General features: G+C 36.5%; 1 protein-coding gene across 1 annotated transcript in view; it reads right to left on the minus strand.

The window, feature by feature from the left end:
* DNAH8 (dynein axonemal heavy chain 8) overlaps positions 1-13,108 on the minus strand; it is a 307,121-nt gene that overhangs the window by 176,987 nt on the left and 117,026 nt on the right. Inside the window, exons 35-37 of the mRNA XM_006926591.3 lie at positions 4,466-4,665; positions 1,730-1,883; positions 185-348 (exon numbers count right to left, since the gene is read on the minus strand). Coding sequence (XP_006926653.1) covers positions 185-348; positions 1,730-1,883; positions 4,466-4,665 — 518 coding nt within the window. The remainder of the gene's footprint in view (positions 1-184; positions 349-1,729; positions 1,884-4,465; positions 4,666-13,108) is intronic.

Raw genomic sequence — 13,108 nt, forward strand, 5'->3', positions numbered from 1 at the left:
CCCCCAAGTTGAAGGTATCTTTTCTTGCAGAAAAATTAAATTTATGTGAAATGTGAAATTCCTCTCACCACTATTTCGGCCATCACTACCAAACCCAAAATGCAGTTGATAATAGCATTAACTTGCTTAAGATATAATACCAGCATGTATAAAATGATAGGTAATTTAAAAATTAAATTCTTACCCTGTAAGTGACTTCTGACATACTTCCAACTGTTCGTGTAAATGAGGTAAAAGTTGTCCCATGGTTTCATCTCCAACACAGCAGCTAATCACATTGGGATTCTCGTGAGCTCGCTGCATTATCTTTACCCATGACTTGTCAATGTTCTGAAAACGTTTTGCTTCCTAAAAACAAATCCACAGCAAAAATTAGCATTTGGATACTTGAATTAAGCAAAGTATTCACTTTAGAATTTCCTATATTTCTTCAAAACAGCCTCTACTAGTCTCAGGCTACATAATTTAAAGGGATGATTCTTTTTTCATCTGAATTAATTCTGAACAACAAAAATCCAAAGTCATAAAACTGCTTATTGAAATACTGCTTTATCACAATAGGGTTTATCGCCTGTTTCCTTACGTATCATATGTTTTCAAAGTAACATATGATTAATTTCAAGGCTATCAACTTCAAGCTCAAACCTAGTCTTTCAGCACTCTGAGTGTTTTGGTTTGATGAGAAAACTGAAGAGGCGTGAAAAATAATTTGCTCTCAAGATCTTTGGAATAATTACAGCTCAATAATATCCAAGGAAAAAGAAAGGAGAAAACAGTAAAAACCCAAAACAAAGCTTCGTTTACATTTTTGCATATGAAAATTTTCTATTTACTATGAATGATAGCAATCTTTGTATTCAATTGCAAAAATACCTCTAGAAATTGGCATGGTCTTGCCTACTTTAAAACTTTTAAGTGTATTTTTTAAAATACAACTTTCTGATTTAAAAAAAAGATTTGTTTCAAAAAATGTGTTAAAGAGAAATCAGTCATTTCAAAACTCTTTATCCTTGATTTTTAATCTGTATAGATCCTGTTTGTAGATGTGGAAATTCAGAGAGAGCAGGCTTAATTTCATAAGAGGGAGGTTACCATCACAGAATAAAGCTATTAGTTAGTTTTGGCACTTATTTAAAAGGCCCGAATAGAGCTGTTTTAATGATTTTGTTACATCCTTCTAAGGCAAAGTTTCCTTACTCCACGGTGTATTTCTGGTCTACTATTAATTGACTTAGTAATAGTTCACAGCACTTACAGTATATAGATTAATTTTAATACTAATCTCAGCAGGATATTATAAGGTTAACTCTTGGAAGAGATGAACTACTATAATTTAACAGTACCATACTTGACTATACCTCACATCCTCAGACAATCTAGAGATTTTTCACTCTGAAAAGATGTGAATTTCTTCTTTCTGCTAATGTAAGTCAAAGGTCACTTAATTTTTTTTAAAGGCCCAGATAATAAATATTTTAGGCTTTGCAGACCATACGGTCTCTGTTATAACTACTCAACTCTGCTGTTGTAATGCTAAAGCCTTTAGACAGAACATAAATGTGTTCCAATAAAACTTTATTTACAAAAATAGACAAGTGGGCCATAGTTTGCCAACTCCTGGTACAAATAACCAAGACATGACCATATGTCTTTGTGAAGACTTTTACAAAGACTTACTGACAACACACACCAAATTATTCTATTGGTAAGTAACAAAAACCACATTTACCTGAGGCAGCTGTTTGGCAATATCTCCACCTACAAAGACAGCTTCAAGATAAACCCAAAGGTTCTGGACTACTAACCACTCTTCGATTATATCTGAGGAAGTAGACAATTTATATACCCAATTCTGTATATTTTTTTTAAATGGAGCATTATATCTAAAACGAAAGAATGATACAATATTACAACTCAATAGAGATTCAGAAAATAGTATTGCCTAACAAAATAATTTACAGAAATAATATTCCTTTCGGAATGAACATTTTTTTCTAAAAAGCAGTCCCTACCTAATAAATTTCTTCTAGCTAATGAGATTTTTGCTTTTTTGTGAATAAAACTCTTATAATCATAGTGATTTCACTTATTATTCCCATGTGTTAGTAATAGAGAAGGAAAATGAACCAAGTTTTATGTCACAGAGTTCCAATAAGGGAATTGTGCTGGTTGCTTCTGGGAGTAAAGGGAAAATAAGACACAAAATGGTTTTCCAGGACTTTTGTGAAACAAATCCAAGTGAAGACCACCTGTGAGAATAATACATAGGACACTATTTGTTACCAGTCTGTGGAACTATTACCACAGGCCAAAGTCAAGCTTGAGTCTTGATGTCCACTTACAGGTATGCTTTTCCTACCCAGAGAGTGCTGTGCCTTCTGCAGTGCTAGAGACCTCCGTTAGCTACCCCCAAATAGCATGGTTCCTGTTTTCTGACCATCAGGGCTGGCAAAAGGGTTTAAGAGAATATAAAATGTCCAGAAAGCTGTGCATAACAAAGAAAGACAAAAAATAGAGTGGATGCCATAGAGGAAGTGATGGAAAGCTACTTAGTAAAGACCCAATTACTTACAGTTGGATTAAGAAACTGACTTCAGTTTGCAGCAATGGCAATTAGTTTTGGTGTAGTGGCATGCCCCATGAGTGACGCATGTTGACTAGGGTCTTAAAACTTTTCTTGATCCAGGACAGGGTGACTTGATGGTGCTCACATATAGAATGGAGTTCTTCTGGGTATAATATGATGCTTGAGTGCAACCTATAACTTCTCTAGAAGCCTTGGTATGCATAGATGAATGAGAGTTATACAAAAATTGCTCCCAGGAGGTAGGTGAGTTGTTCAGGCAGTAAGAGACATTTTTCTCAACATCTAATGTATATTGTCCATTTGGTCATTGGTCTACAGATAAAAGGCAGTCAGTACTTCAAATACCTAGATATTTGGGGACGAAAATGGTACTGTCTAGAGGAAAAAATAGTTATCTTTGATTATGTATAAGTTCCCAACGTGAAAAGGGGAGATCTGAAATAAAATCTAGCATAACTAGTTTCTGTCCTTTGGCCAGGAACCTGCATTGTACAACTTTGTGTGGTAGAATCTGTCATGATGAATGAGAATACCCATTGAAGCTCCATGGAATCAGGGATACACCAGAAAAGTATCACAATCCAGTCAATATCTAGAGTCAAGTTCACCCATGAAGATATACAATTTCCTTCTGAAGCAACATCCAGGTAGCCCTGCCTGCTACAAGATCAGCCTGTGGTTAGTTCTTATTAAGTTTTCTAGATCCACTGGTGCTGCAAAGTTCTCTAGGAGGACAATCTTCCAGAATGTAGTGACTTCTTAGCTATCCTTACACTTTTTCTTAGCAAGGCCTCGACATCGAGTTTACTAGTATTATGAACAGGTACTATACTAATCAGGTTACATGCAAGTATACAAGAAATAAGGAAAGCCTTCAAATCCTGAATCCCCTGGCCAACAGACACTGTTCAGATTAATTACAGTCTTTCTTCAGGAAGTCATCATCTAGGAAATCAGGATGGGAAAATTTGCAATTAACTATGAGAAAGTAGTAGCCAGTGAAGTCTGAGAACCACGAGTATCCTATGGTCATCTTTGCCAAGATAATTCAAATTCTATGAAAGCAGAGGGTGAGCCCTAAGATCTTAACCCCAATAAATTCAACCCAGAGCTCCCTAGACTAGGAGCTTTGTAGATTAGTGCATTATCCAAATATAAGACTGTCTCTGGGGCCAGAGGGCATGCAGAATGCCATTTATTAACCAGTGATCCCAACCTAGAGAATGGGTATTAGACAATCCATGTACATTGACCTGTTAATGATGGGGATTAGACGTTGCTAATGCCCAGATCAAGACCTGTCAGCATGCTTAATCTGAGTCCCATTGGAACTTCCTAAAGCTGCATGAGATCACATCACCTTCGAGCTGGTTCAGTAGTCCAATGATGGACAGGTTGCCTCATTCAGGACACGGAGAACCCGGCACAGATATAGCCATTTTTCACCATAAAAATTGAAAATTGGTAAGTGCCAAGCCCCTGATGATATATTTTTTTCATGTGTTGCTAGCATGTTTTTCCTGGCCCATTGGGTGAACACCTAAGTGATGATGGCAAATCAGAGTAATGAAAGACAGAGAATAAAAAATGAAGAGGACATCTCAGTGAGGAGTCCAGATGTTCAGGAAATAGGCTGTCAATCTGGGGAAGAATAATTATGGGGACCACCAGGAAAAAATAGAAAGGAGAGGTGAGTAGCATGAGAGATGGAGGCCATGATCGTTAGAGGAAAAAGGTAGTTCATAGAGGAACAGACAAGAAGTACCACTCTAGGTCAGAATCTCATGTTATGCGACAAATGCAAAACTGGACTTTTACCTAGTATTTTATAACCCTAAATACTAAGTTAAAACCTTGCCCCACAAATTACGAAATTACCTGTTGCTTAGTAAAGAACCTAAGATCATTAAACTGTCCTCCATCAATGTGATGATTTCCCCTGATTCACTCCCTTTGAGCAGGAGCTCTCCTTTTCCCTTAAATGCTGCAAAACTCAGGTTCTGGTTGGACCAATTCTCAATAACCTGAGTCAGCTTGGCTTCAATATCCTTCTCCTTAATAGCAGATATGCAAATATCCTTCAGAGAAAAATCAAAGAATATGTCACAACATTTTCCATTACAAATTAAGTGCACTATAAAATCATAGACTTTTTCACCTGGAACCTAGAAGGCATTTAGTCATTTTTCGGCCAAGAAAATCGAGGCTTAAGATCATTGTGTCATAAGTTCAAACTAGAACTTTTTGAGACTCTGACTATGAATTATTTTATTGTACCGCATATATGAGATAATGGAACTTAAATCATCATTTTTTAAATTATATTTTTAATTGGAGTTTTTTGGCCAAAATGAAGATAATCACAGCTACTCTGTCTCATGGCTTGCTGTAACAAACAAATGAGAATTTATGTGAGCATCTTTTGAACTCTTGAAAGTAACATATAAACATTGTTATATTCCTGTCTGTTCTGGCCCTAATATGAACATCTCATTTACTTAAAAGTCAATTCTATTTTTCTCTTATGGTTTTCCTGTTTTTCTGAGAATCCTTGATATTGAAGTTTCACAAGAAAAAATAAAAGTAAGGTATTTTCCCATCATGCCTTAATTTATTTTTATATTAGAATCACAGAGATGGAAAGGAATTTAAGGGTGCAAGGCATCTCCACAAGTAAATATAATACAAATTAGTATGTAATAACTGTTGTAAGAGTGTATGAACTGTTCTGAATGCTGAGGAGGGAGAAATGACTTCTGCCTTCAGTGAGGAGGAAAGACTTCATGGGGAGGGTGCATCTGAGAGTTAAGTGAGATTCCAACAGGGATCAAAGGGAAGGAGAGGACATTCTATAGGGAAAGGAAAGACTTCCTTTAGAGGCAGTAGATCCAGTAACAGTAGGAATTTGGCTTGGCTAATGGCAGGGCATAAGGCATGTGGGGCAGAACAACAGGAAGTATCTGGTAAGACAGGGCTGAGAGTCTGTTTTGGTGTACCAGTGGTTAATAACTCAATCTTAGAATCTCTTGGAATTGTAAAATGTTTTCAAAGCACAGCCTATGAATGGCTATATTCTCAAATGTAAAAACCTACTTATAAGAATTAGTAACCAAAGTTTTTTTTAACTCTTTAATTGTTTCTTTCAATGATATTTCAATGACATTTATAATATAACAAAAAATATCTTTGAAAACAAAACTTTTGGTGTACATATGTTGTTAAAAAGAGACAGGGGGAGGCAAGAAACACGAAACCATTTATATGAATTTCTGGTTACATGGTGGTGCAGTTCCTCACCTCCAAAAACATAAATAATGGTTAAAATACAAAAAGAGAAAGTAAAAACCAAACATGGCCAGGCTTAAAAATAAGATAAACATCTCCATGAACCAGAAGTAGAAAAGATATTCAAAACAGTGAGTACAGCTGAAGTCCAGGCCTGAGGGCTCTGGCCTGTGGGGGCCTAGCACTTGATTCTTGTGAGATAAAGGGGACTGAAAGTGGCCTATATGAGAGGGAGCATAAGCGCCAAGGTCTAGATCTTCCCACAGTAGAAGGAGGCTGCCTCCAGCTGCCACCTGGGAATCTAGATTAAATGAAGCTATGGACTTGGGGATCAGGTGACACGGACCATCCCACAAAAGGACCTGAAGCAGGTCAGCTTGGTCTAGATCTCCCACACCATAGCAGAATGAGGGATGTTAGCTGCTGTTTTAACACCTGGATCTGGACTTGAGGGTGAAAGGCAACGGAGGGAAAGAAACCACAAAACTACTAAGCAAGGAAGGCTAAAATATCAAAGGGGAGAAACGATTTAAACATAATAATAAAAGCCACATTTATTAAAGCTTGCCATTCAAAATGAATCCCCTCAAAAATAAAAATTACAAAACCTATGAAAAAAATGAATACTCAGAGGAATAGCCAACATAGAAAACGTTTGGAGCAAAAACTCATCAGGTGAAATTAAATTTACAGAAAAAAAAAATCTTTATGTTTAATCTGGGGGTGTTAGAATATGGGAGGAATAGATAAAATAATATTGGTCATGAGCTGATCATTGTTGAAGCAAGAGGATCTCTACTTTTGTTTGAAATTTTCCATAATACAAAATGTAAAAATAATTATGTTTAGTATGCTTAAAGAGATAAATGAAGAATTCTATAGATTTGAGATTCATGGGTTTGAGACTATATAAAATATTTGAGAATATATATAGAAAAATTTAAGAATCTACAAATCTAAGAATCTATTAAAAGAAGGAAAAAATTAAACAAATGTAGATATGATGGAAAAACAAAACAAAACAAAACAAAAAACAGGTGGCCACAAAAGGAAAAGAACCAAGTTCCAGTTCAAATGGTGACTTAAAAGGATCCTGAACTCAACTTTTCCCATGTACATACCAAATCTACAGCTACATATGAAATAATTTCTTAGAAAAACCAAAAAAATGTGTACCAAGCAACCCCTACACATCAGGTGAATGGGAAAAACCCTATATCAAAACTGGAAGGAGAAGCTGAGACACAACTTACCATAAACTCCACCTCTGGCACAGTGAACCAGAATCAGAAAGGAACCCACAAACCCAAACTTTTTCCTAAGGAGTGAAGGGTTTGAACCTCACATTTAGCACTTCAACTTTTAGGACCTGCACTGCAGAGATGAGGTCCCAAAACATCAACAGGGTTGCATCCACACGACCCAAAAGACTATAGCAAACTGAGAAACAGCTCTTAATGAGCTCACATGAATCCATCTGTCTTATTGCAGGGCCCAGTGCAGAGGCAGCCAACTGAAAAGTCCCCAGTCTTTCTATCTTATCTTAAAGCTTCAGCCTGAGAGGTAGGGATCTGATTTAACACACAGCCACAGGCCTACTGGAATACTCTCCAAAGACAGAGTCTGGTGAGTGTCATCATTGCATTCTCCCTCTGTCTTGCTCCAAGTCACCAGTATCTCCCAGAAAGGAGCTTGTGAACATATCTGGTGGTTATTTTTTACAGCTGCCAGCCAAGGGATTCTTCTAAATCACCTGACTCAGGTGGCAAGCCGGGCTTATTTTTGAGGGTCACAGAGGGACTGTAAAAAACAGAGAAAGAGTTTTTAATCAGCTATCCTCAGGGCATAGCAGAGAGGCAGCAGACTGATATAACCAATCTTCTGTGAAAGAGGGCTATTAGCTTATCTTAATCAATGTGGCCTAAAGGGCAAGCTTCTAATTAAAACATAATTCTAAGGGCCGACTGTAATAATTCTCTCCAGAGACCTTGGAGGGTGAGTGCTCTTCATATTCTCCTTCTGCTATGCTCTAGAGTGCTGGGGTCTCCAAGAGAGGACCTACACAACTGGTACCCCAAATTTTGTTGCTGCCACCAAGAGTACACATCTTGATAGCCTGATTCTGGTGGCCAACGGGGTTTGTGTTCATGGTTTCAATAGGATGGTAGCAAACAAAGAAGCAGTTCTTAACTGGTTATCACTCTAGGGTTTGGTGCAGAAAGAGCAGGCAGAAAATGCCATCTTCCAGTGTTTCTCTAAAAGAGGTGTATTTTCATACTATAAAAGCTTCTGCCTGAGGGTCTGGTTTCCAATCAGCCTGAATCTAGGTGCTAAATCAGATCCTCCATTTTGGGACACTGACAGATCTTGGGACACCCTCAACTACTGGGAGCCACTGACTTGGGCAATAACAAGGTTTGAGAAAAAAACAAGAGTTAGAGTAGGGATGAATAATAAGGTTCATCTACTACATGAGACCTTAATTGAAACAGAGATAAGTGATTTACCTGATAAAAAGTTCAAAAAGTTCAAAAGTCATAAGAATACTCATTGAGCTAAGAGGAATAATGCATGAACAAAGTGAGAATTTCAACAGAGAAAGAAAATATTAAGAATTACCAAAGATAAGTCACAGAGCTGAAGAATATAATAGAGGGGTTCAACATCAGAGGAGATAAAGTGGGAGAAAGGATAAACGAACTGAAACACAGGACAGTGGGACTTACCCAATAAGAGCATCAAAAAGAAAATAGACTAAAAATACAAAGATAACTTAAGGGACTTATGGGACAGATCACATGGACCAACATTTGCATTACAGGAGTCCCAGAAGGAAAAGAGAGAAAAGGGCAGAAAACTTATTCAGAGAAATAATGGCTGAAAACTTCTCTAACCTAGATAAGGAAAAAAGACATCCAGATCTAGAAAATCAAAAGACTCTGAACAGACACACACCAAGACACATTATAATTAATGTGTCAAAGTTAAAGACAAGGAGAGAATCTTAAAAGCAGCAAAGGAGAAAAATAATGTTACATACAGAGGAACACCATAACACTTTTTACCAGATTTTTTAGCAGAAACTTTGCAGGCCAGAGGAGAGTAGCATAGTATATTCAAAGTGATAAAAGGGAAAAACTGCCACAAAGAATACTCTACCCCTATTATAATTAATATGTCAATGTTAAAGACAAGGAGAGAATCTTAAAAGCAGCAAAGGAGAAAAATAATGTTACATACAGAGGAACACCATAACACTTTTTACCAGATTTTTTAGCAGAAACTTTGCAGGCCAGAGGAGAGTAGCATAGTATATTCAAAGTGATAAAAGGGAAAAACTGCCACAAAGAATACTCTACCCAACAAACTTGTCCTTCAAAATTGGAGGATAGATAAAACGTTTTCCAGACAAGCAAAAGCTAAAAGAGTTCATCACAACTAGAAAGATCTTACAAAAAATGTTAAAGTAACTTCTTTAAGCTGAAATAAAGGGCATTAATTAGTAACAGAAAAATATATGAAAGTATAAGTCTCACTGGTAAAGGTAAATATATGGTAAAATTCAGAATAATCTAATGTTGTAAAGGTTATGTATGGGTTAATCACTTACAAAACCAACATGAAGTTTAAAAGACAAAAGTAGTAAAAATAACTGTAACTATTATAATTTATTAATGGATATACAAGATAAAGGATGTAAATTATGACATTAAAAACAAAATGTGATGGAGGACGAACATTGTAGAGTTTAAAATTCATCCAAATTTTGGTTGTTATCAATTTAAAATAGACTGTTAAAATATCAGTTGTTACATGTAAGTCTCATGGTAACCACAAAGCAAAAACTTAGAGTAGACCAATGAAAGATACAGAAAGCAATCTAAGTATACCATTATAGAAAATCATCAAATAACAAAGAAAGAGAACAAAGAAGAAGAAACAAAGGAAGTACAAACCAGCCAGAAAACAATTAATAAAATGACAAGTACATACCTATCGATAATTACCTTAAATGTAAATAGACTAAATTCTCAAAGGAAAGACAGAGTAGGTCAGAAACATGGTGGAGTGAGAGATGTCCCCAGATCTCTCCCCTTGAAACAACAATAAGCTGAACATCTAAAACTCAACAAAAAACACCCAAACAGCACACCAGCACATCTGAGGGTGAGATCTGAACATAAGAGCTACCACAGGTAGGAACCTCAGGTGTCGGGCAGTGGACTGGGAGAAACAAAGAATCTGCCTCTCATAGCCAGAGCTCCCTGTAGAAAGAGGTGGAGGGGAGAAGGAGCAGCGAGTTCCTTGAACGGCCCTGCCTGGGAGAGCTGTGAGTTCCATGCGGCCGGCGGCAGTGGTCAGGCATCAGGGCAGAAAGCAGAGAAGCGGGGATGGCAGAGAAACAACAGTTGATTACTACCAGCTGTGGTTGCAAAAGGCACGGCTGAGCTGCAGCCCCCTTCCCTCAACCCAGAGTGCCCATCCCCCCATATCCTCCAAGACTGAACACCGCAGAGCCCTGGGGAATCTGAGCAAATGCTACTAAAACTGTCGCTAACACTGACAGGGACTAAGACTGAGGATAGCAAGTGTGATTGAATATCTATAAGGAAAAAAAAGGCATTTTAAGACTTTATATAAAGCATGGATACAAAAAGCTTAGATGCCACCTACTAGAAACCAAAAGAAAAACACCTTCTTTGCAACAGGCTATGAGAGAGATCTTTATATAATAAATCTTCTTTCTGGAAAAACAACAGAATGCACTTCCATTAATGCCCAGGAGGAGAAACAGTACTTCTGAAAAAAACTCAGTGAGTTCCAAAACGAGTCATATCAACAATTTCAGGAATTAAAAAAAACAACTAGATGAGTAGAATGAGTTCCTTAGCAAGGAGATTGAAACTCTCAAAAAGAAGCAAAGAGAACTTCTGGAGATGAAGAACACACTGCAAGAGCTGAAAAATGAAATAGAAAGCTTGGGAAATAGAGTCGATCAAATGGAGGAAAGGATCAGTGTTATTGAAGACAGAAATCTAGAAATCAGAAGGAAAAAGAGAGAAACAGAAGAATGAAAAATAATGAAAGAAATACAAGAACTAGCTGATACCATCAGAAGAGAAAACATAAGAATAATGGGCATTCTCAAAGGGGAGAAAAAGGAGCATGGATTAGAAAGCATTTTCAGACAAAGAGTGGATGAGAATTTCCCAAATCTAAGGAATGAGCTGGACGTTGGAATTCAAGAAGTTAACAGAACACCCAATTATCTCAACCCAAAAAGGCCTTCTCCAAGACACATTGTATTAAAATTATCAAAAATTAATGACAAAGACAGAATTCTCAAGGCAACCAGGAAAAAGAAGATGGTAACCCATTAGATTATCATCATAGTTCTCAGCACACACCTAACAAGCCAGAAAGGAGTGGAATAAAATATTCAAACTATAAAATGAAAGGAATTACCAGCAAAGAATAATGTATTCAGCAAAGCTCTCCTTTAGCTATAAAGGAGACATAAAGACATTTCCACACATACAAAAATTGGGGAATTCTCCACTATGAGGACTGTACTACAGGAAATAATAATAGGGGTCAGCCCACCTAAAACAAAATAACAAAAAAATACGTAACTATGAGTAAGGTGACTAGCAGGCAGACAGAAGCAGAGTAGTGTAACCTATATTTAGAATAGGGCATTATAAGCTTAAATAATAAGAAGAGATTTGCTATAGTAAGATAGTAATGAATGTACAGCATACATAGGGACAATATGAGATAACAATGACTGAAAAGGGGAGGATTCAAAGATCCAAATTCACAACGGGGAATGGAGATAAGGCACTGGCAGAAGAAAATGGATGACAAAATATATATAACCATCCTTTACATATTCATAATGGTAACCACATGCTTAAGATTCAGATCTGAAGTATATAACATAAAACAAGAAGGACCAAAGGGAAAATCCACAAAGACAAAAAAATTAAAAAAATAAAAAATAAAGACACCCAAGGACAAGGAAGTAATGGAAACACCGAGCTACCAGAAAGTAAAACCTAAAATGGCTATAAGAAGATCTCAGATTTCAATAATCACCCTAAATATAAATGGACTAAACTCACCAATAAAAAGGCACAGAGTTGCAGATTGGATCAAAAAACAAACCCCACCATATGCTGCCTCCAAGAGATACATGTATTTCCAAAGACAAATATAGACTCCAAGTGAAAAGGTGGAAAATGATATTGCAAGCAAATGGTATTCAGAGAAAAGTGGGACTAGTGATACTAATATCAGATGAAATAGACTTCAAAATAAAAAAAGGTAAAGAAAGATGCTGAGAGACTTCTCAATGATAAAGAGAATCATGCACCAAGAAGACATAACACTTATTAATATCTATGCTCCCATCAGGGAGCCTGAAATATGTAAAGCAATTACTAACAGAACTAAAGGAAGAAACAGACCAAAACACTATCCCAGTAGAATGCCTAAATACCCCATTGTTGGATATGGACAGATCATCCAAACAGAACACCTATAAGAAAATAACATCCTTAAATGACACATACCAACTGGACATAATTGATATTTATAGAGCCTTTCATCCCAAAACAACTGCTTATACGTTCTTCTCTAGTGCATATGGAACAGTCTCAAGAATCGACCACATACCGAGACACAGAGATAGCCTCAACAAATATAAGAGGGTTGAAATCATACCAACCATATTCTCTCATCATAACGCTTTGAAACTAGAGAGAAACTGCAAAAAGAAAGAGAGAAGACCCACAAATACATAGAAATTAAACAATATACTAGTGAAGAATAACTGGACAGAGAAAAATAAAAAGAGATTAAGAGATACATAGAAACAAATGATAATGATGGTACAACATATCAAAACATTTGGAACACAGCAAAAGCGGTCATAAGGGGAAAATTTATATCATTACAGGCCTATCTCCAAAAACAAGAACAAGCCCAAATAAACAATCTAACACTTCATCTTAAAAAACTAGAAAAGGAAGAACAAATGAAGTCTAAAGTCTGCAGAAGGAAAGAAATAATCAAAATTAGAGCAGAATTAAATAAAATAGAAAAAAACAAAAATAAAAGAAAAAGAAATGCAACGAAGAGCTAGTTGTTTGAGAAGTTTAATAAAATTGACAAAACTCCAGCCAGACTAATTAAATAAAAAAGAGAAAGGACACATATAAACAAACTTAGGGT

Source organism: Pteropus alecto, unplaced genomic scaffold (genome assembly GCF_000325575.1).
Source record: "Pteropus alecto unplaced genomic scaffold, ASM32557v1 scaffold7, whole genome shotgun sequence".
Classification (NCBI taxonomy): domain Eukaryota; kingdom Metazoa; phylum Chordata; class Mammalia; order Chiroptera; family Pteropodidae; genus Pteropus; species Pteropus alecto.